This window comes from Carettochelys insculpta, chromosome 4 (assembly GCF_033958435.1).
Source record: "Carettochelys insculpta isolate YL-2023 chromosome 4, ASM3395843v1, whole genome shotgun sequence".
NCBI lineage: Eukaryota > Metazoa > Chordata > Testudines > Carettochelyidae > Carettochelys > Carettochelys insculpta.
The window spans coordinates 13,801,573-13,826,039 of NC_134140.1; the positions used below are offsets into that span (position 1 = coordinate 13,801,573).

The window sequence follows — 24,467 nt, forward strand, 5'->3', positions numbered from 1 at the left end:
GACAGCACTCCAGTTATGCGAGTCATCCCACCATGTCTCAATTATTCCAATCACCTCATACTCCTTTGACTGTGCCAGGCCCTCTAATTCCTCCATTTGTTTTTCTCAGACTTTGTTTCTCTCTTTCTCAGGTATAACAATCCTCTCATACCTGTCTCATGACAGGGGGCAGTTGGGGAGCTGTGACACTCCATTTGCGAGGGCAGTGTCTAATATGAGGTGTCCTATCAGGTTATTACAGGTGACCTGCGGCTGATCTCCCTTCCTTTGGAGGTTCTGCACAAGGTTTTGGAAATCTGTCTGGGTGCTGTTCTTGCAGGAGCATCTGGTGCTTTGGGTGAGGGTACAAGATGACTCACCCAGCGGGGCAGGAAGAGGAATGCGAGGACACCCCACTGAGCAATTAAACTTTTGTTGCAGGTGTGGGGTAACTGGGCACTTCCTGAGTGCTATCATGACTCACCTGTGTATGCTGGGGAACCTGCTGGCAAAATCCCCAGGTACAGATAGTCTCCAGCGCATCTTGGAGGTGAGCCCAATGGATTGGGGTGGGAGGCAATTTTACCAAAATGCTGGGGAGGCCTGGACAGGAGAGACTGGCTGATCCATTTTCCACTCTGTCATCCTAGCTAGGATCCCACTGGGCCTTCCTTGTTCATGGTCATCAGTTCACTACAATAGTGGGATCTTCCTGCTTCAGGGACAGAGGAAGGAGTTGGGAGTTCCAGTCAGAACTCTTCATGGTTCAGTTGAGGACAAACCCCAGGGCTTAGAGAGAGGGACCCTTAACCCACACCCCATCGTCCTCACCATGAGATCCTGAAGATGATCCTCAGAGAAGTCACTGGCTCCATCCTAGAGAAACAAGAGGCTGCCCCAGGAATCAGCCCATCTCTCCTATGGGCACTGAGATACCTGGAGGACTGTCCCCAGAGCCACTCCCTTCACCTCAACAAGGACATTAAAATAGTGAGGAGTGAGGGGTTCTGTCTCCTTGCTGCTGAGCAGTGCATCGATCCAGGCTTCAGGGGGGAGAGTATCAGACCCAACACATTGAACGGTGTCCCAGTCTAGAGAGACAGTGACAAGTTGTGTTCCGCAGGATGCACACATTGTCCTGAAAAAGCAACGAGGGGTCATGGCACCTTATAGACTAACAGAAATGTATACATCAATGCATACATTTCTGTTAGTCTATAAGGTGCCACAGGACCGCTCTTTGCTTTTGCAGATCCAGACTAACACGGCTACCCCTCTGATACTTGACATTGTCCTGGTGCAACAACCCCCTTTGAAAGCTCTGTGATCCCTGAGAAAGATATTCCCCTCTCACCACACAGCCTCAGACCTTTGAGGATGAGATGGGGCTCATTTGCCCAGCCTATTCCTGACTCTGACTCTCTCCTTCCCTCACAGCGTGTCAGCTTTGGGATCAGGTCCCAGGAGAGCCAGGGCCATAAGGTGCAGCACAGCAGCTCTGCTCCAATTCACCAGTGCTCTTCCTGAATTTGACCTCTGGTAAGCGTCCTCTGACCCCAGCCTGCTAACTTTGGCTGCAGGATCTGCTGCTGCAGGAGCTGTGGGTTAGGAGTGTTCCCCTTGAGAAGGCAGAGTCAGCGCAGGGAATTCAGGGGAAAACTGACCAACTGACAGGCCAGGAAGTCAGCAGCTGGATTTAAGTTCAGAGGTTTGAGGGTGGGACCTGCAGGCTTTCATCTCTAAGCCATGGTAAGTCATTCCCATCCTGCTGCCATTAAGGCAACAAGCCTGTAGGGGAAAGAGAGTCAGAGCTGGTACCATTGGGACATGAGATGAGTTCACCTCCACAGGCAGGATGGGGGCAGCTTGTCCCTGAGCATTTACGAGACAGCTCTTTAGAAAGGCTGTTGAATTACAAGGGTTCCAGCCCCAAGAAAAGCTGTCATTGGCCATGGTAAAGGCAAGGAGAATCCATTAGCCTGCTAATGTTACCAGGGTGGGGGTTTGGTGGGGTGAGGAGTCTGCGGCCTCCTGACCCTCAGCCAAGCGGCAGCAGGAGTCAGATTCTCCTAGCACAGTGGCGCCATCTGGGCTCAAGCTGCAAACCTAGAATAGGAACCTGCTCCCTGGAACAACGTGCTGCTTACATCCTACTACTAAGAAGACTCACGAACTGAGCATGCTCAGTAACATCTGCTGAAGCCGCTGGCCTTCATTCTGCCCTTATTAGCCAAAAGATTCTGCAAACAGCTTTTTACAGGGGTTAAACAGCAGCAAAGGGGGCAAATAGGCGAGGAGAGGCCAGGATCTGAGCAGGGGGCAGACACTGACTGGGGAGGGGGTTCAAGCAGCTGGAGGTATGGTTAAGGTAGAACCTGAAGGCAAAATCAGGGAGGGGGCAAAAAGACCTGGAATAAAACCTGTGGTGAGGTGCTGCCAGGGGGCAAAACTCTAACAAAACAGGGCCAACAGGGTAACAGTTACCCAAGTGGGCTGAACAAAAAAGCAGTCATCTAGCACTTTAAAGACAAAAAAAAAAATTTATTAGGTGATGACCTATGGTGGGGCAGACCCGCTTCAGATCTGGAGATAGTGCTGTGCTGGAAATTTAAGATACAGACAAACACAGCTACGTCTCTGTTACTGCAATGAGGGGTCCTGTGGCACCTTATAGACTAACAGAAAAGTTTTGAGCATGCTCAAAACTTTTCTGTTAGTCTATAAGGTGCCACAGGACCCTTCGTTGCTGTTACAGATCCAGACTAACACGGCTACCCCTCCGATACTTGTCTCTGTTATTATTTCTCAGTGGACTGAGACTTCTGTGTTTGACAAAAAAAAAAAAAGGTGGGGGTGGGAGTGAGGGTCCAGGGCTGGGTTCTTAAAAGGCACAGGTGTTCCCATGTCTTTCCTGAAAGCCACAGCTCCCGAAAGGCTGCAAGTTGAACCTCTCTAATCCAGAACTCTCTCATCCAGCAACATCTGTAATCCGGCGTGATTTTAGTAGCCAGGTGACCACTTAGCAGGGGTGTGGCCAAGTTTCCCAGGGTCCCATGAAGGTTATTTCCAGCCACCAGTCCTGGCTCTCAGTGTTCTGTGCTGTTATTTAGCTGTAATTTACCCCCTAAGTGTGTGTGGCGGGGGGGGGCGTGAAATGACATTTTGCAAGGGCGGGGGCCCAGCACAATCAGCTGCTGGGGCTCAGGCTGATCCATCTCATTACAAATGTTGAAATGTGTTACTGTTTTTAGGGTCTGTGTGTTCACATTGTTATACGCATTGGTAAAGTTTCTGCATTCAGCACATTTACTTCTTATACACGCCAAAAGGTTTTCTTCAGTATGAACATAACCAACATCTCCATCAGTTTGGATTGCAGTAGACAGGCGGGGGAGGAGTTGGGGGGAGCTCTGCTAAATGCAGGGAGGAAAAGTTGGACCCCCCGCCTAAAAAGTTTGCTCTCCGCTGTCTGAAGGAGAATTGGGCTCTGGTTTCGGCGGACCAAGGATCTCTTAAAGGGGGCTTGGCTCTGGATAAGTGGGCCCCAGGATCAGCTAGAGGGGTGGTGCTGTTAAGAGGGCCCCAGGCTCTGGTACAGGGGGCTTTGCGCCGGCTGAGAGTGACCCGTGATCTCTTAAAGGGGCTTTGCTCTGGTTAAGGGGGACCCACGATCGCATCTGAGGAAGCGAGTCTGTGCTCACGAAAGCTCATGCTCAGAACTTTTCTGTTAGTCTATCAGGTGCCACAGGGCCCTTCGTTGCTGTTGCAGATCCAGACTAACACGGCTGCCCCTCCGATACTTGATCTCTTATAAGGGGCTTGGAGCTTGTTATGGGGAACCCATGACCAGTTAAATGGGGCTTGGGTCTGACTAAGTGGGCCGAAGATCAGTTGAACGGGGCTTGGAACTGTTAAGGGGGACCTAGGCGCTCGGAAATGGGTCTTGGCTCTGGCGAAGGGGGGGCCCAGGATCTCTTAAAAGGGGCTTGGCAGTGGTTGTGGGATCCATGCCCTCTCGAGGCAGACCAGGCTCGTAGAAGGAGCAGGAAACTCGGTGCCGGTGAAGCGCTCGGGAGCCCCCTTAAGGGACAGGGCGCGGGCGTGGCTGGTTTAAGGCGGCCTGGAAAGCCGGTCGGCCCCTCCCGCTTGCCCTCCTCTCGGCGCAGGCGCGCGCGCGCTGTAAGATGGCCGGGCGGGGCGCCGCCATCCCGGCGCAGCTCGCGGGGAGCGCCCGCCCCGTCGGCGCCCCCATGGCGGCGGCCCCGGCGGGGGGGGAGGCGGGGGGTAGGGAGAGGGCCGCGCGCCCCGGGCCCGCTGCCCAGAGAGAAGGTGAGTGAGGGGCCGGCCGCGCGCCCGCCCCCCCGCTCGCCACGGGCAGCCCGGCGGGGAGCAGCCGCCCCCGGCAGCGCGAGGGTGGGGCCGGGGCCGTGGTAGGCCCGTGCGTGGGAAGGGCCGGGCGCGCAGAGACGGGGCTGCCCGGGACAGGAGGAGAGAGCTTGGGAGGGGCACTGGGGCAGGAGGAGAGATGAGGAAAAGGTTGGGGGGGGGGGGGCTGCAGTGGGGGAGGGGACCACAAGGAGATGGGGCATCTATATTGGAGCTGGGGCTAGTTGGAGGAAGGGGGCTGTGGTGGGGGTACACAGAGGGGTTGGGGCACACGGGAGATAGAGTCTACACTGGGAGTGGAGTTCTATGGGGTAGGGGCCCTGATGGGGGCCCCTGGAGAGATGGGGGGTCTACACTGGGGCTGCGCAGTGGTTTTGGGGTCCACAAGGAGGGTGGGGGGCTTTATTGGGGATGGGCCCCAGGGGAGATAGGGAGCTGCACTGGAGGGAGCCTCGGGGTGCTAACACTTCTGGGTGCTGTTGTAAAACAGCTATTAAAAGTAGAGGTAATAAAAGGGTGGGAGTGTTAGGAGAGGGGAGGGACTGGCGAAGGGGAGGGAGAAGCAAGGGATATTTAGGGGGAGGTCCAAGCAGTAGGTGTTGAACATAAGACCAGCCATACAGGGTCACACCACTGGTAGCTCTTGCTGTATTTGGTCTTCTGACAGTGGCCAGTGCCTGCTGCTTTGGGGTGGGTGGGACACAGCAGGTCAATTTACACAGATCCAAAAGTTGGGCCTGGACAAGAAGGGATGGAAGCCGGAGGCTAGGGACACCCAGCGCATATGGTTGTGTCCATGACCATCCTAGCTGTCCTCCATCAAAATCTTTTCTGAACCCATTTACTTTGTTCTGGCCTTCCAGTGGCAATGAGTTCCACAGGTTAGCTGTGTGGTGTGTGAAGAATACAACAGCCTGCCTTTCCTCATCATTCAGTGACCTCTGGTTCTTGTGTTATGTGAAGGGGTAAACAACACTTCCCTGTTTTGTTTTGTTTTTTTTCCAGCACCAGTCATGATTTTATAGACCTCTGTTGTGTCCTCCGTCTCTTCTAAGCTGAACAGTCCCAGTTTTTTTAACCTCATATGGAAACTGTTACATACCTCTCATCATTTTTGTTGTCCTTTTCTGTACTTCTTCCAAATCAAGTATATCTTCTTTGAGATGGGATGACAGAATTGCACATACTCGTCCGTATGTGACCATACTGTGCATTTATATAGTGGCATAATGGCATTTTCATATTATTTATCACTTTCCTGTTGGTTCCTAACATTTTTTTCAACTCTTGACTGCCATTGCACAGTCAGCAGAAGCTCTCGGACAACTGTGCTCAGTGACTGTTTGTGAAAGGCAACAGCTAATTTAGATCCCATCCTTTTGCACAGATAGTTGGGAATATACTTTCCAGTGTGATTATTTTTAACTGAGCAGTGTTGAATTTTATCTGCCATTTTGTTACCTGACCACCCAATTTAGTGAGATTCTCTTGTAAGTCTTCAGTTTGTTTTTTGGCTTGCTATCTTGAATAATTTTATATTGTGTGCACAGTTTGCCACCACACTGATTACGCTTTTCTGGATTATTTATGGATACATTTAACAGCACTGGTCCCAACATAGATGCTTGGGAAACAACACTGTTTGTTCTCCTCACTGGTATTTTCCTACTCTATCCTATCTTTTCTCTAGTTACTTAATCCATGAGAGGACCTTCATTTTTATGCCATGATTATTTAATTTGCTTAAGAATCTTGTGGACGACCTTGTCAAAAGTTTTTTCTGAATGTCCAAGTGCTCTTTCTGGCCCATCCTTTTCCACTTGTTTGTTGCTACCCTCAGAGAATTCTCTCAGATTAGTCACAGAGAGGTAGCCATGATAGTCTGTATCTTCACAAAATAAAAAAAGCAGTCATGTAGCACTTTAAAGACTAACAAAATTATTTATTAGGCAGTGAGCTTTCATGCGACAGACCCACTTCCTCAGATTTTGAGAAGTGGGTCTGTCCCGAAAGCTCATCACCTTATAAATTATTTTGTTAGTCTGTAAAGAGCTATATGACTGCTTTTTTTGTTCTGTCAGATTAGTAAGGCATGATTTCCTTTTATAAAAGGTGTGTTGACTCTTTCCTAACATAGCATGTTCATCTGCATGTCTGAGCATTCTGTTCTTTAATGTAGTTTAGCTGAAATTAGGCTCACTGGCCTGTAATTGTCAGGATTATGGTGGAGTCTTTTTGCAATCAGCATCCCATCAGCTCGCCACAAGTCAACTGATAGGCTGATTTAAGCAACGTTACATACCACGGTGGTTTTGCAATTTCATATTTGAGTTCTTTGAGAACTCTTGAGTGAATCCTATCTGATCCTAGTGACTTATTACTGCTAAATTAAACAGTTTGTTCCAAAACCCACTCTGCTGACATCTCAGCCTGGGACAGCTCATCAGATTTGTCACCTCAAAGATAGCTCACATATGGGAATGTCCCTTGCATCTTCTGCTGTGAATGCCAATGCAAAGAATTCATTTGGCTTCTCCACAACAGCCTTGTCTTCCTTGACTTCTCCTCTAACATCTTAATCTTCCAGTTATCCATTGGCCCCACTAATTGTCAGGCTTATGGGGGTAGGGTAGAAAGTCGGGGGAGAGAATGCTGTTGAGAGAAAGAGGCTAGCAGGGGTAAGAGTTGTTGCTGGCTGGGGTGGTGGAGGCAGAGAGGCTGGTGGGAGTGTTAAAAGGTAAGTGGGGGGATTTAAGGGAGGAGAAGACTGACTGGAGTGGGTACTGGAGCGGGTGTCAGGGGTGGCCACAAGAGTAGTAGCAAAAGCTGTGGTGTAGTTGCAAAGCAGGTTCAGGTGAGCTGAGGCTTTCAGGCCCTCCTGTGGGGAAGCAGAAACTACACTTTATAAGGGTTTATTATGAGGCCTCTTGGGCTGCGAGAATTTAAATGAGGGAGATTTCAGAAAACAATGCGTGAGATTTTAAATCTCAGTGAAACACACACAGCAAAAGCCTCTGTCACGTGTGAGAGAAATTTCAAACACTGCCTTGAAATACATTTATTTAACCAGTAACAGAGAGTAAGCCGTGCTAGACTAGCACGGCTTACTCTGTTACTATTCAACATGCAAGGCATTTCTTTAACCAAGGAGTCTCCCACCCTCCCAGTTCAGCAAGTCTTGTCAAAAGATCTGCATTTTGGCTCTGGGAGCATAGCAAGCTTGTAGTGCACCTAGTGTGTATGTCAGTATGTACCCTACCAGGCCTGCCAAGTCATATTCATTGGGGGAAAAGGTGATTGATGCATTTTAAGCCAGAGTTTGAAGTCTCTCCTTTGTGAGGTAGGATTTTGTTGTGTGTTTCAGTGAGACATTTAAAATCTCACTCATTCAAATTCTCACAGCTTGAGATTCACATCCGTTACATATATTGATGATGCCTAGTCTGTCTTGCGATAAGCTCTCCATGCTGCTTCTGATGTTTACCTCCCTGTAAACAGTTTTCTCATACACGCTTACGATATCCATCACGCGCGCACGGATAAAAATCATACTAAGCTGAAGAAAATGGCAGGAATGTAGCAGTGAAGTTCATCTGTGAAATAAAACATTTCCCACCCTAACAAAGTTGAAAAACAAATAGCATTTAAAACCTAAGGGAGCAATTAATAATGAACAATCTATGAATGAGAGGTTGTCGTGCTATGTTCTACTGTAAGTGAAAAGGCACCTGTTTGTGAAAGGAGAGTGCTGAAGAACAGGTATGTTATGTAAATAGAGCCAAATAGCTTGAACCTGAGTTCTTAAAAATTGTGGGAGGTAAGCTACCTGTCAGACATAGAGTTCTTCAGGAAGTGCATCTCCTCACTGCCCTACTTCTTTCAGAATTTCTTTAAATCACAGAACAAATAGGAATCACATCTTATGCATCAGACCTGTGACAGAGTCCTGAAATTTAATCTGGATTTCGTGACTTTCTGGGGCTTCCGTGACTTCTGCAATGGCTGGTGTGGAAATCTGATCAGTTTGGGGCAATTGTGCCCCTTTCTCACAACAGCAGCAGATCTTTGGGAATGGGAAAGGGCTTATGAGTGGGGAATGGGAGGAGGTGACAGCTCTGAGTGATAGCTTCTTCCCTACCTCTGCATGGCTCCCCAGAAGCAGTGGCAGCTCTAGCAGAGGTGTGGTTGGGGGACTCTGTGTGCTGCCACTGCCTGCAGGCACTTCCCTTACAGCTTTCATTGTCTGGTTTCCAGCTAATGGGAGCTGTGGCGCAGACACAGGGCAGAAGCAGCATGCGGAGCCCTCTGGCTGTGCTTCTGCCTAGAAGCTGAGAGGGAGATGTCGCCACTTCTGGGAAACTGTGCAGAACTACACAAGGAGCTTACCAGACCCCTTGTGCCAGCAGGAGTCCTGGGATGTGTGCTTCCTCCTTCCCTGAGCACCCATGGTACCCTCTGGTTCCCTTGAAAGCACATCTTCACTCCCACCCAAGATTTAGTTAGGGTATGTGATAAAAGTCATGGACAGGTCACAGACTGAATTTTTGTTCGCTGCCCATGACCTGTCCAAGATTTTTACTAAAATGCATATGACTAAAATGCAGCCTTATTGATTATGTAGAGAATCTACTGCGGAGAGCATTGTGTGTGCTAGAACATAGCTAATCACAAATAGCTTACTCCCTCATGTGGGCAGAGGTTCAACAACAGAGAGAAGTGAACCTGACATGGCATTCTTATGTGTTAATTTACGAAGTACTTGCTTAGGACATTGAGAATTAAATGAAAATGGAACTAAAGTGGTCTGACCAAATGCAGGCTAATGGTGTATAATGATTTTAATAAATTTTTGAAGATTGAATTAATGATTAAATTAACAATGGATCTTCCCTTTGTTAGTGCAAATCATCACAGATCTGCTGGCATGATGACAGACATAATACTAACAAAATGATTCCTTACAAGTTTAACAGAACTAAGTATGGGTGGTAAACTGATACTATACCTTTTTAAACAATCAAATGCTTGAAGATGAGCATTTACTCTCTTCAGATGAGTATGTCTGAGGAAAATATTATTTTGTTTTTTCATATTAAGGTCTTTTTATTTATTTATTTATGGTAAACACACAGGGCTTCAACTATCAGAGCAGTAGCCGAGTTAGTCTGTATCTTCAAAAACAAGAAGTTGTCCTGTGGCACCTTATAGGCTAATAGATATTTTGGAGAGTAAGGTTTCATGGGCAAAGACCTGCTTTGTCAGATGTATAAGGGGTCTTTACCCACAAAAGCTTATGCTCCAAAATATCTGTTACTCTATAAGGTACCACAGGACTTCTTGACTTGAACTAAAATTTTGCATTCTATATACTCATTAGCACCAAAGCCCTCAGGATGAAACATTAGTAACATACTGAAGGTATTTTGCTAGAGATTACTCCTTTGTATGAACTAGAGGGTAGAGCTGTTTGAGGGCCTCATTTCACAAATGTCCCTTCAAAAGGTTAATTTCGCAAACAGTACATTCTCCATTAAAATATCTCTTAGCAGTTATGTGCAGTAGACTTTTATATCCAGGCACCCCAGGACCAGGAGGTTGTTGGATATTCAAATGCTTTGGATAATGGAGAGGTATAACTAGCAATGCACAACACTAAAAAAAAATTAGATATTAAGAAACAAAAATTTACCAACAGTAGCGTTGCACACAGTAAACTTATACTGTATTTGCTGTATTTGTGTTTACTTTCACTACACTGGACTTACGGAAAACATAAGTAAAATTTATTTATGTTTAAAATGCCAGTTATTAGAGAGTTCCAGATGATAGCATGCCTGATATGAAAGAGTTTACTGTACTTCATAAATCTAGTTGTCGGCATAAATAATAGGAGCTGCTGATTATGTGTTTGAACATGAGCTAATAAGTGAGAGTATTAATAGTCATGTCAAAAGTATATTTACACAACTGTGACTGTCTACACTGCTTCGAAGGAAGGATAGTAATTAGGGTGTTGGGAGTTTACTAATGAAATGCTGCACTGCATATGCAGCACTTCATTAAGCAAATTCCCCCCCTGCGGCAACTTCAAAGTTTTAAACTTGGAAGTACCGGCTTGCATCTAGCTGTGGCTCACCCACCGGTACGTCGAAGTGACAGTGCAACGTCGAAGTCCGTTTACTCCTCAAAATTTTAAAACTTCGAAGTTGCCACGGGGGGGGGCGGGGGTGGTATTTGCTTAATGAAGTGCTGCATATGCAACGCATCACTTCATTAGTAAACTCCCAACACCTACTTCCTTCGAAGGAGGGTGGTAGTGTAGGCAAGCCCTATATGAATGTCACTTGTGGTAACACTTCTCCTGTATAGGAAAAGGATTCTTGAAATTGTTTTTTGAAAAATGACAGCCAGTTTTTAGCTTTGGAGACCTATTTTGGCATCTCTCCTTGCCACAACCTATATCTGAGATCTTTCATTGCATTCTTAAGATTTCAGCTCATTCTGATTTGTTGCTAGTTAAACAAAACATTGGCCTTGTCTACACTTAGGCTCTGGCCACACTTGGCCAAAACTTCGCAATAGCCATTTCGAAGATTACTAACGAGATGCTGAATTGAATATTCAGCACCTCATTAGCATTAGGACACTTCCAGCCACGGCACTTCAAAAGCACCGCTTTCAAAAGCTTTCAGCTCAGCGCAGCTACACGGGGATCTTTTTTGAAAGGACCCCACACCTTTCAAAATCCCCTTATTCCACTTACCTGAGGGGAATAAGAGGATCTTGAAGTTGGCTGGGTCCATGTAGATGAGCCACACGGTAGCAAAAAGCAGCAATTTTGAAGTGCTGCTGCCGGCAGCATGCTAATCAGGTGCTGAATATGCATTTCAGCGTCTCCTTAGTATTCTTCAAAATGGCCATTAGCATGGCCATTTCAAAGTTTCTCTAAGTTTAGATGTAGCCATTGAGTGCTAAAAAGTTTCTTTGTGGGGATTGACAGCCTCAAGCCACTTTTCTAGTATAAAGACTCAGGTTGGTATATTAGTGTCTGCGCCGAACAATTCATCTCTCCTCCTACCAAAACACGTAAGGAGCATAAAATGAGAGCTGTTACTCAGGCCACATCTACACACTATGCCAGGATCCACGTTCCGAGAACAATCCACCAACGGTTGATTTAGCAGGTCTACTGAAAACCTGTCAGATTGTTCTCCAGGGCCGTGTCTACACTAGCCCCAAACTTCGAAATGGCCATGTAAATGGCCATTTTGAAGTTACTAATGAACCGCTGAAATATGTATTCAGCGCCTCATTAGCATGCAGGCTGCCGCGGCACTTCGAAATTGATGCGGCTTGCCGCCACGCGGCTCATCCCGACGGGGCTCCTTTTCGAAAGGACCCCGGCTACTTCGAAGTCCCCTTATTCCCATCTGCTCATAGGAATAAGGGGACTTTGAAATAGGTGGGGTCCTTTCGAAAAGGAGCCCCGTCGGGACGAGCTGCGCGGCGGCGAGCCGTGTCAATTTCGAAGTGCCGCGGCCACCCGCATGCTAATGAGGCGCTGAATATGTATTTCGGCGCTTCATTAGTAAACTTCGAAATGGACATTTACATGGCCATTTCAAAGTTTGGGGCTAGTATAGACATAGCCCAGTTGACCCAGGTACTCTTGACAAGAAGAGTAAGGTAATTTAATGGGGGAGTTTCTCCCTTCTGTGCTGTAGATCCCACAGTAACTTGGCCTAGTGTATGCTGATTCCAGCTACGTTATTTGTGTGTAGGGATGTTTAACTGGTAAGCCTTGCCCTAAACAGATGAGGTTTACCAGTTATGGTTAACTGGTGGGGGCTGGAGCAGCCCCAGAGCCGCCACAGGAAAGGGGCCTCATTCAGCCCCATGGTGCCTATCAAGGGTGGGAGGCACACCAGAGCAGTCCTTGTCCATGGCAGGCCTGCACTGGGCATGTTGCAGGCAGGGATGTATACTGTACCGGGGAGTGCTGCAGGGCAGGGGCTCTCCAGCATGGCTGGAGCAGCCCCTGTTGGTGGCAGGAAGGAACTGCCCCGCCTCCTGTTTAATCGGTTAACTGGTTAAACTTAACATTTAACTGGTTAAACAAACAAGATTCTACAACCCTAGTGTAGACTTCCCCTCGTTTGTTCTAGAAGCCATTTTTAAAGGCGCACTTAGGGCTTGTCCACACTTGCCCCCAATTTCGACGGGGGCATGGTAGTCATGACCACGGAAGATGACTAATGATGTGGTGTGGAGAATATGCAGCACTTCACCAGGCTAATTTTGCCCCCGCGGCAACTTCAAAGTGTCAAACTTGGAAGTACCGGCATGCCATGTAGCTGCAGCGAAGTGCCAGGAGCTACTCGCATGCTGGCATTTCAAAGTTTGATGCTTTAAAGCTGCCATGTGGGAAAATTAGCCTAAAGAAGTGCTGCATGTTCTCCACACCACATCATTAGTCATCTTCCGTGGCCCTAATTACCATGCCCCCTTTGAAGCTGGGGGCAAGTGTAAACCCAGCCTTGGTGTAGTATGAATCTGCTAGAAATATTATTGCAATGCTAGTGAATGTGGTATCAGTCATCTGTAGGAATTCTTAAATGCTGGAAGAGAAGAAAACTACAGCAAACTCTTTCATATCTGGCACACCCCAGGGCTGGGAGGTTGCTGGATACTCAAATGTGTTGAATGGTGGAGAGGTGTCTTCCCTGATCTCTGATGCAGCTCTGCCTGCCTGCAGGCCACTTCTGCTACAGCGCAGTGGTCTCGCTCGGCTCTTCCGCCTTGTGGTGGGCCAGCAGCTCCTCCTGCTCATGGCTCAACTGGTGCAGCAGCTTGTCCCACTGCCAGGCTGCCCTTCTTCCCTGGCGGCACCTCCTCCCAGGCATCCAAGGGCCCTCACTGTGCCACTCCTTCTCCCATCCTGCCTGCCCCAAATGGTGGGCTTCCCTTCCCTGAGGTCAGTGTGCTGCTCTCCAGCTGTCTACAGCTTTCAGCAGGCTTGAGCATGCTTATGGGGGGGTCTCTGTGGCCCTGCACTAGTTGTAGCAGCCCACCGTCCCTGGCTAATGCAGCACCTCCTCCCCTAGGTGAGGCTGCCTTGTCCCAGGCTGCCAGCTAGGGGCGCCCCATTGCTGGGGGCCACCAGGCATGCACTACTCCTTGGATGGCAGCTGGATTCTGTTTCCCACGTGATCAGTGGGTGGAAAAGGAGTGGGACAGGGAGGCAGCTGTGAGCAGCGCAGCCCCCTGCAGGAGGAGGCCTAAATGCCAGGATGGTGCCTGGGTTGGTGTCTGGTGCCGGGTTTTTTTTTGAGAATACCAGTTAAAAGAGAGTTTACTGTGTGTAACAAATGCACATTGACTTTCATCTTCGAATGATTGGTATCAACAGGATATGAGAACCACAAAGCCACATGGTTCTGCCATCCAAAACAAAGTGAGACTTCCAGCAAGAGACCTCACGTGGTCTGGTATCCTGCAGTTTTTTAGAAGTTGTTTGTAAAGTAAAGTTGTTTGTACTGCTAATTCTCTAAGTCTACTTTGGGCGGCCTCATATGCAACGCTAGAAAATAACATGTAGAGTTTGCTTTTCCTTTAAGAAGTTGATTCCTGCTGTGACAACCGTGCTGTCTGTCCTAGTAACCTGAAACAATGCAAACAGATTCCCAGGACAGAAGGTACCATGTCAGCTCCTCTTTGCAGATGTCCAAGAGACCAAAGAGGCAGTATGTGATTCCAGGGATCCTGAGTAGCATGTTACAGTGGAGGTGGCTTGAGGCTGGCAAGACCTATACATTTCACTGTTATGCCAACTTTAAAAAAAAACTTAAGTTTCAGTTTGCTTCAGCTGTAATGCACTGATCCAACTGCCACTGGTTTGATTGAATATAATGTCGTATTCACTGTGGCTGCAATGATGTGTATACAAGAGGCAGAGAAATGAAAACAAAAGAACATGGACTGACATGGTGTTACTAAGGAAAATGGCGGATGAGATATGGAAATTGAGTCATTCATGGAGTAACTCTTCATGAGTAAGAGTAGATCCTTTGTTAGGAGATAACAATGATAAAAGCCTACCCCCTAGGTAATCCTAGGCCATCCTGGGCTCAGTGAGCTAACCTCGATATTGGGCTTAGGGAGGTAAATAGTCATTAAAACAGGTAACAGGTTAAATGATGAATATTGTACTGGTTAACCATTGGGATCCTGCTAGGGTTTGAGTCCTGCTACTCAGTGGGATAGAAGTCTCTTCTGCCAGGCATATCAGGGGCTGCTCCAGGCCAGCCTGCCTGCAGTAGAAGGGGCTGTGGCCACTCCAGAATGTCTGTGTCTGGAGTCATTACTGCCCATTGCATGACTGGGACCCCACCTGCCTGACATGGATGTGGCCTTGCCTGCTGCCCCAATACAGCTGGAATCATTAACTCTTTCCTCAGTAAGCGTTCCAGTAAGCCTCCAACCTACCAGGTAACCAGAGGTGTCTTAAAACTTTCTCAAAGTCTTAGCATTCAGGACCTGTCCCTACAGTTTTGTTAGGAAAAATATGAAAAAATGTCTGAAAGCTTTTCTCGTGTCACAAAAATGAATTAGTGCATTAATATTTCATTCAGAGCTTTTTTTGACAAAGGAGAATAGTAGAGTGCAAGATAGTATACAGCACAGCAGAGCCCTGAATGAGTAGCTGGAGTTTTGTTCAACAGATACAAAGAGAATGACTTTCTTTCAAGATCACAGTTCTTGGGAAGTGGTATTAAGAAGAAAAGTGTGTGGTTTTTTCCCCTCATTTCTTGCTTCTGTTCTTTGCAAACTCCACCCTTGCAAATTTGTTTTATGTTCCTTGTAGCTGCCACTCTCTGTTATCTCTGTGCATTAAGCAAAAACTATATAGACTTTGTACCTTCTGTCCTGGGAATATCAGTTTGATTGTGAAAATTCAGACTTTGAATTGAGTCTAAGATGCTTATCCTTGCTCAGCATGTAATCAAAGCTGGTTATACTTCCACATGGGGCCCCCTGCATTTAACAGTTCCAATATACGCTACTCCTTTTTCATTCAAATGGTCTCTGTTTATTTCAAACCAAAGCATTGCATGGTGGGACTTGTGGTCTTCACAGTCTGCAGTTCTGTACTGATGATGAGGCTGGCTACCATCTGCTTTATTTCATGTCAATAAGGAACAGTCCACTTCAGGAATGCTGCCAATACTGTTAATGTTCGTACATGAGACACTTAATTGCCAAAGCACATCCAGCATTTGTTTAAATCCATCTGTAATTTTTAAAAAAGAAAATTCTGGTTTTTAAAAGTCTAAAACCTCATGTGGATGTTCTCTGATCTGTCTGAAATGTTTGGTTTCAGTCCTTTTCCTAACAGAATTGTCCATCTTCTCACAACAATCAGGGATGTCAAATAGACACCTTTCTGTGTAGCTCACTAGACCAGCTGAGCTTCATCTCCTGATTTCTTAGGCTGGAGGAAACACAGCTTTCAGTCCTTTCACTTATGTACGGACTTCCATGAATAGCCAAGCAGTGCTAATGTGCAAACATTGGGGTGTGTGTGTACAGTAATCTCCCAGTACACGTGATTTCGATTTGCGCTTTACTCACGAGTTAAGTGCAAATTGAAAGCACTCCAGCCCCAGATCCCCCAGCTGCGGAAGGCAGGGGAGAAGCTCCACCACAGCGGCTGTCTGCCCACTGGACTCCCCCAGCTGGGAGAGCCTGGCAGGCAGAGCACTTCTGCAGTGCGGCTTCTCTCTGGTTTCCCCCAGCTGGGGGAGCCAGGGAGAAGCCGTGCCTGGCTCCTGCAAGACCCGGGGAGCCGATAGCCAGTCTGCCACCTTCACCCACAACTTATGCAGAATTTTGAGTTACGCATGGGTACACAGGAACACAACCCTCTCATAACTTGTGGGACTACTGTACATATACGTATATATTTGAATTTGAAAGTGATTACAATTTTGATCTTGAAAGTGCTTACTCATTGGTTTTTTAAGACAAATGAAATCTGAGCGGATGTTAAGATTTGGACTGAATATATAATGTAAGGAATTTAAATTACATTTACTTAAAAAAAAAAAAAAAGCACGATAATTCTTTCCCCTCATGGGGGCATCTAACCAAAGCTTGTGCTTTAATAGATCTATTCGTCTGTAAGGTGCCACAGGACTTCTCCTTGTTTCCCCATCTTGTTGAAGGTCTCAAAGAAATCTTTCAGTTTAACATGGTAACTATTTTGCTCATACTACAGGTGAGGAAGTACCTTTTTACACTTAAAGTGAGGTGCCTAACTATAGCATGAATTTAGATAAAGTTAGAAAATCAGTTGCATTTGAAAATCCTTGCCATAGGGAAATGTGACTTGCCCAAGGTAACAAGCCTGTGATGGAGCTGAGACTAGGACCAAGTTGTCCTAATGAAAGTCTTGTGCTTTAACCACAAGAGGATTGTTTCTCCTTTTTGAATACAACTGAGTTACAATTAATTTACCTTATTGTGTCCTATTTTGCGTATGGCTTGCGTATTTCTAGTACATCACATGCTGTAAAATGAGTGAAATGTCTTGCTTTTATCTTGTTGTCACTAATGTGCTATTCTCTTAACAGCATTAATACATCAAAATTAATATTTAAACACAGTCCATTAGCATATGCTGATGTTTATACACATATTTAGTAATCCATTTTTAACACAGTTAGTAGTCATGATAGTATTTTGGATGATGTGATTGGTAATGGGATCTGGAGCATTTCACTTCTGATCATGTTTTGAATGATGATCTGGAATGGACTAAAATCTCTTCAGTTGACGACTGTTCAGGGGTCTGTGTGAAATTAGTTGTTTTTATGGTCCAGAACTACTCTGGTTTCAGTACTAGGAGTTTACATAAACTCTTTCCAGCATTCTGTCATCCAGAGCTCTGAAATAACCAGCATTTTAACCATAAGTAAGTTTTAATTACATTTTCCATAACTGCAGTATAGTGAATTTAAATACAAATAAATACAGCAAATAGAGTATAAGTTTACAGTGTACAATACCACTGTTGTTGGTAAATAAAGTACTCTGCATACATGTTTGTTTCTTAATATCTAATCTTGTTTTTCTTTAGTGTTATACATTGCTAGGTATACCTCTTTATCATCCAGAATATTTGAATATCCAGCAACCTCCCAGTCCTGGGGCTACTGAATATGAAAGAGTTTACTGTAATTGCCACTGTTTCTTAGCTTTCTCAGCAGAAAGAAGTCATGCTAAAGAGAACTGGTCTAAATGTTTGAATGGAGGGGGGAACCTACCAAAATGTGCTCTGTGAACTGTTTGCCACGGAGCTTTCTGAAGTTGGTTAGTAACCAGTGTAAAGAGCAAGTTTGAGTCCCCGGCCATCACTTCCTCTTTCGTTGCCAACGATGTGACTCTGAGTATATGGCTGCAGAGTTTTGTGGACGAATAACTGGAAGAAAACGGTCAATACCAGCTACATTACTATTGCTATTACTATTAAATTGAGGGATTTTGGGATTTTCTCCAATACTCACCAGTCTCATTCTCCATCCATTCTACTGTAGTTTAAATAAAATTACCAACATAATTGAAACCAGCGTGGCATTTTAAGAAATAAGATGCGCAGAATTTTGCAGAATTGTAAAATATTGTGGGCAGAAGTATTTTTGGGTACACTTGCTACACTTGCCCCCCAACTTCAAAGGAGGCATGGTAATAAGGGTGATGGGAGATTACTAATGAAGTGCTGCAGTGAATATGCAGCACTTCATTAGGCTAATTCTCCCCTGCGGCAGCTTCTAAGTTTCAGACTTCAAAGTGCCGGCATGCATGTAGCCGCGTGCACTTGGAAGTGCCGCTGTCCCAGGATCCCCTGAGGAGTACACAAAGAAACTACAAGAAGTCCTGTGGCACCTTATAAACTAACAAATGTTTTGGAGCATAAGCTTTCATGGGTAAAGACCCACTTCATCAGATGCATGAGTCACGCATCTGACGAAGCGGGTCTTTACCCAGGAAAGCTTATGCTCTAAAATATCTTAGTCTATAAGGTGCCACAGGACTTCTTGTTGTTCTCGAAGATACAGACTAACACGGCTACTTCTCTGATACAAAGCAACTACAGCATCTGCTCAAGACCCTCCCTGTAAAAACACAGGAACAAATCTGCACAGACGCACCCCTTAAACCCAAACCAGGTTTATTCTACCTTCTGCCCAAGATCCGTAAACCTGGGAATCCCATCATCTCAAGCATTGGCACTCTTACTACAGGATTGTCTGGATTCGTGGACTCTCTACTCAGACCCTATGCTACCAGTGCTACCAGTTTTCTTCAAGATATCACCAACTTCCTTAGGAGACTACAGTTTATTGGTGACCTTCCTGAAAACACCATCCTGGCCACCATGGATGTAGAGGCCCTTTACACTAATATCATACATGAAGATGGACTTCGAGCTGTTAGGAACATTATGCCTGATGAGACTGAGGCACAAATGGTGGCGGAGCTTTGTGACTTTGTCCTCACCCACAGCTGTTTCAGATTTGAGGACAATTTATACCTTCAAATCAGTGGCAGTGCTATGGGCACCCATGTGGCCCCACAGTATGCCAACATTTTTATGGCTGACCTGGAACAACGCTTCCTCAATTCTTATCTCCTAGTGCCCCTCCTCTACTTGCACTACGTTGATGACATCATCATCTGGACTCTTGGGAAAGAGGATCTTGAAGAGTTCCACCGTGATTTCAACAGTTTCCACCCCACCATCAACCTTAGCCTGGGCCAATACACACAAGAGATCCACTTCCTGGACACTACCTTGCCAAATAAGTGGTGGTCACACAAATACCACCCTATACTGAAAATCCACAGACCGCTAGGCTTATCTACATGCCTCCAGCTTCCATCCAGGGCACACTACATGATCCATTGTATGCAACCAGGCACTAAGGTACAACCACATTTGCTTCAATCCCTCAGACAGAGACAAACATCTACAAGATCTTTACCAAGCTTTCCTGAAACTACAATACCCACCTAAGGAAGTGAAGGAACAGACTGACAGAGCCAGACATGTACCCAGAAGCCACCTGCTACAAGACAGGCCCAACAAGGAAAACAAGAGAACACCAATAGCCATCGCATACAGCCCCCAGCTAAAGCCTCTTCAGTGCACCATCAATGACCTGCAACCCATCCTGGACAACGATCCTTCACTCCACAGACCTTGGGAGGCAGGCCTGCCTTCACCTATGGACAGCATGTTAACCCTAAACAAATTCTCACCAGCAAGTATAGACCACAACACAGTAACTCTAAACTTGGAACCAATCCCTGCAGCAAACCTCGCTGCCAACTCTGCTCGCATATCTACACCAGCAGTATCATTACAGGGCCTAACATCAACCACACCATCAAGTGCTCTTTTACCTGCACATCTACTACTAGAATATATGCCCATCATGTGCCAGCAATGCCCCACTGCAATTTACATTGGCCAAACTAGACAGTCTCTACCTAAAAGAATAAATGGACATAAAGCAGACTTTAGGAATGGTAGCCTACACAAACCTGTAGGAGAACACTTCACTGTCCCTGGGCACTCAGTAACAGATTTAAAAGTAGCAGTCCTACAAGAAAAAATTTCAAAAATAAAATGGAAAGAGAAATTTCTGAGCTGCAATTAATTTGCAAATTTGACTCCATCAACCAAGGATTGAACAGAGACTGGGAATGGTTCGCCCATTACAAAAGTATTTTTTCTGCTCTTGATGTTCACACCTCCACATTATCATCTGACGATGGGCCACATCCCCCGATGAACTGACTTGTTTCATCCTTTCTTGATGTTCACAGCTCCACATTAACTGCTGATACTGGGCCATTTCCACCCTGACTGAATAGACCTTGTCAGCTCTGGTCCTCCCCTTTACTGAGACCCCCTCTTTAAATCCTCCTCTGAACACCCGCCTCCCTCCACTCATGCATCTGATGAAGCAGGTCTTTGCCCATGAAAGCTTATGCTCCAAAATATCTGTCAGTCTATAAGGTGCCACATGACTTCATGTTGTTTTTGAAGATTCAGACTAACATGGCTACCTCTTTGATATTTGGCACCACCATTGTTATTTGTCAGTCTTTAAGAGCCCTTCCTTGTGATTAGTGTTTACACATCCATATCTGCCATTATCACAGTATTCCTGCAAGTCTTTCCTCATAATTAGACATAGGAGGGAAGGTTGTGCCACTGCGTGGGGGTGATTTGACCAAATACTAGAGCCTGAACTCTGGGTGGGAAGGAATAGTTTTGAGACGTGGCACAACACACTGAAGTTTACCAGGCATCAGTAACACGGGTATAAAAAGGCAGTAGACATTTCTGGTGACTAGGCTGTGTCTGTAGTTCTATCAGCATTAGAACCACAGCAGTGTGTGTACTCATGAAGGGTATTGTACAGAAATGGCAAACAGGATGTGGCACCAGGGGCAGTGCTCAGTCAAGTAGAGCTGAGGTTCAGCATCGTTTGTACTATGGGGTGTTATAGTGTGATTAAAATGCCCTCGCTGAGGAGGCCTCATACTTCTTCATAGCGTGGAGCATGATCACATCTTAGGCATCAGGAACACAAACATTCTCGTTCCTATCAAAACAAAAAAGCCATCATGTGGCACTTTAAAGACTAACAGAATAATTTATTAGGTGATGAGCTTTTGTGAGACAGACCCACTTCTTCAGATCATAGCCATACCAGACTGGTGTGGCTATGACCTGAAGAAGTGGGTCTGTCCCATGAAAGCTCATTACCTAATAAATGATTTGGTTAGTCTTTAAAGTGCCACATGATGGCTTTTTTGTTTTGATAGAATACAGACTAACACAGCTATCTCTGTCACTATTCTCATTCCTGTCATCTAAACCTCTTCCTCTTCCATTCACAATTGTACATCATCACTGTGGCAAGTACACCAATTAATTATGTGCATAAGAAATCCTACAAAATACTGTTTAATGTGCCTTTAATGTTACAAAGAAAGCTGTCCTGTAGCACCTGAAAGACTAACATTATTTATTAGGTAATGAGCTTTCATGAGACCTTTAATGTGCATAGCACCTGGAAAGTATGGAGGAAGCTTAGCAATGTGCAGTTAACCAGTTTTTTGGGGCCTATTGACAAGCAATCACAGTTGGAGGACAGCTGTTCTGTTCCTTCCATTCCCCGGTGTTTTTTTCTCTCTCCTGGGCCCATTTTTAAAGTGTTTTATTAATGTATCTGGTCTGTGGTTATTCAACAATATCGGAGAAAGACAGAGCAGACTGAGTAATAGTGCATTGTTAAAAGCTGGCTTGATCCCATGCTCCCGGATTCATTAACCTCGTGGTCCCTGCACACATGCATGCTCTCTCTCTCTCTCTCTCTGTCTCTCTCTCTGTGTCTATATATATATTTGGTGCTTTTCCTCATCTGTTTCCAACTCTCTGGAACAATTTTCTCACCTTTCTGTCTCTTCTCGATCCATCTCTCGATTCCTCTCATCTTTCTGCTGCAGGACTCCAACCCCCTCTAATAACTTATCTGTTAACGTTTGATTAGTTTCAGCTCTTATACTGAAATGCCCAAATATCTGACAATTGAGTCTGCATAATTGAACTAACACTTGGATTTTTTTCTTCCTGTGTGTGAATTTCAGTTCCTTTGACACAGCTGTATTCATTTTGATATATAAAATGATACCAGTAAGCATCCATCTAGTGCATTAGATTGCTTTATCCTTAATTCAGATGCATAAAGCAGTCATTAGATAGATCTAGATAAACTGCCCAAATCTATTTGAATATATCAAGAGAATCAAACTCAGTTATTACCTCATTTTCCCTATCAGCTGTCACCTCTAGCAAAATAGGTGGATTCTGTTAGTACTGCCCTAGAAATGAAAGTCTGTATCAACAGAACAGGTATGGTATGTATAAGAGCAGGACAGGCTTCCTTCCCCCTGCTGATCTGGGCTCTGCAACCCTAGCAAGGGAGGTGTTTCTCTGAGCCTGGGCTCCAGCACTAGCTAAAATGTCTACAGTGCGGTTTTTATCCCAGAATTGCAAGTCAAGCCACTTGCCCGGGCACTGACTCTCTCAGCCAAGGGATCTCTCTTTGAAATGTAGAACCATAGATACCATATGCAACCTGGTGTTCCTGTAAAAGTTGCTTTTGTCTTCATACCCCTCCCATTATGTTGAACACCCACATGTTGTGTCTACTACTGCTTTAAACAAGAGAAAGGAGTGTTACATTTGTGCAGAACCCTGCACAAAGAGGCTATTATCCTGACTGGGTCACTAGGACTGCTGTAATACAAACCACACACTGTACTGTTAACTCTGCCTTCATGTGGCCAAAGCTTTTTGTCAGGCAGTTGTGAAAGAGGTCATCTGACTTTGTTGAAGCCCCTAAATGCTGTCATTCAAACCTGGTACTCTGGACCCTGTGACTTCTACAGGTTGAATTTCTCTACGCTTGTGCTCTCTCATCTGGCACCATCTGTAATCTGGCATGATTGTATTTAGCCAGACGACCACTTATCATGGGTGTGACCAAGTTTCCTGTGGTCCCATAAAGATTTGATTCCAGTCACCAGTCCTGGCTCTCAGTGTTCTGTGCTGTTATTTAGCTGTAATTTCCCCCTAAGTGTCTTCTGAGAGCCCAGTGGAAGTGTCACTAGTGCTGCTGGACAATATTGACCTCCCGTGGCCTGGCAAACTCTCTCAGCACTGGTCAAGTCCCACAGGTGCTAGACTAGAGAGGTTCAACCTGGAGTGGCAGCAGTGACTGACTGTACCAGCTGTAACTGCACTGCCAGCAGTTGCTTGTTCAATTATATATTCCTAAGCTTCACTGAAGTTACACAGATAAACTGCTGTTTGATTTAGGAGGTGACATCAAAAAGGGGCATTATCGGAGAGGGGTTGAGCTCTGTAGTAACCAAAAATAGTAAGCGCTAAAATCACAAGCAAGATTTATTGCTGTGTCATCTCAGACTACTGCAAAATGTCACTGAGATCAGAACAACCCGGAAAAAATGGTACTGAGGATAAATTGATCAATGATGGTGAGGCTCTCCAAATCGACTCTTTAAACATACACACAAACACATGGAAACACAAGTGAAAGTCCAGCCCCACTGAAGTCAATAATAAAATACTGATATCAACAGAGCCAGGATATTGATGTGGTATTGGAAGATGATGATGTTTAGGAGAAACTTACTTGCCCTTCTTCTTTACTTCATTCCCCACTCCTGTACTCACAGTATAGATATTTTCCACTTCTTTTTGAGCATCTGAGTGGATTTTACAAAACACTGAGCCTTACAGCCTCTGTTTGAGGGAGAGGTGAGTAAATATTACAGTCTCCATTTTACAGGGGGAAAACTGAGACAGACACTTAAATGTCCTGTCCAAGGTCACATGACAAGCCAGTAACAGCGCAGATAGGAAGTGCCATGCTGGCACATTGTCCTGCTTCTAAAAATCGCAAGTACTTCAGATGAATGTATAAGAATCTATAGTGGACATTAATGGAATAACCTATCCAGAGAAGGAGTTTCTTTGTGACCCTAGTCCGTTTCTGATGGTCAGTAAACAGGAGGGTTTATATACCTCCTAAAGGTTTTCATCTTATCTAATGTAAGTCTGGATGTTTTCCTTGGCTGTATAAGTGTCGAATAAAGGAAGACCAATCCTTTTTTGTAGGACAATTTTCTATAAATTACAAAGTTATCTGAGCCACATCCTCAAAAATTTTTTGACTTCATGGACAAAATGTTGAATTCAAAATTACACAGCTACCTCTTTGAATTCAATATTGCTGTAATTTTTCTGCTTAAGAGCGCTGTCTGATGCAAAGGTGGATAGTTTGGAATCTTTTAAAAGTGAACTTAGTTGTCATGAAAGTGTACTCTCTACTGAACAGGTTTAGCATAGGCAGTGGCAAGTATGGTTTTCCACTCAATGTCCTCACTGTATGTCAGTGGCATTTTTGAGGGATTTCTGAAAGGAGAAACAGGTCAATTCA

At 45.4% G+C, this 24,467-nt stretch overlaps 1 protein-coding gene across 6 annotated transcripts in view; it reads left to right on the forward strand.

Moving 5' to 3' along the window:
• The first annotated feature begins 4,163 nt into the window (after positions 1-4,163).
• KRCC1 (lysine rich coiled-coil 1) overlaps positions 4,164-24,467 on the forward strand; it is a 50,984-nt gene continuing 30,680 nt past the window's right edge. For 5 of the 6 annotated variants that reach the window (XR_012645308.1, XR_012645307.1, XR_012645310.1 and 2 more), the window contains exon 1: positions 4,164-4,308. Coding sequence is in view for 1 of the 6 variants with exons in the window: in XM_074992264.1 (XP_074848365.1) it covers positions 4,164-4,308 (145 nt within the window). In the remaining 5 variants the exon portion in view is untranslated. Of the gene's footprint in view, positions 4,309-5,310; positions 5,331-24,467 lie in introns of those variants that run through there. The other variant, XR_012645311.1, reaches the window with a different exon arrangement.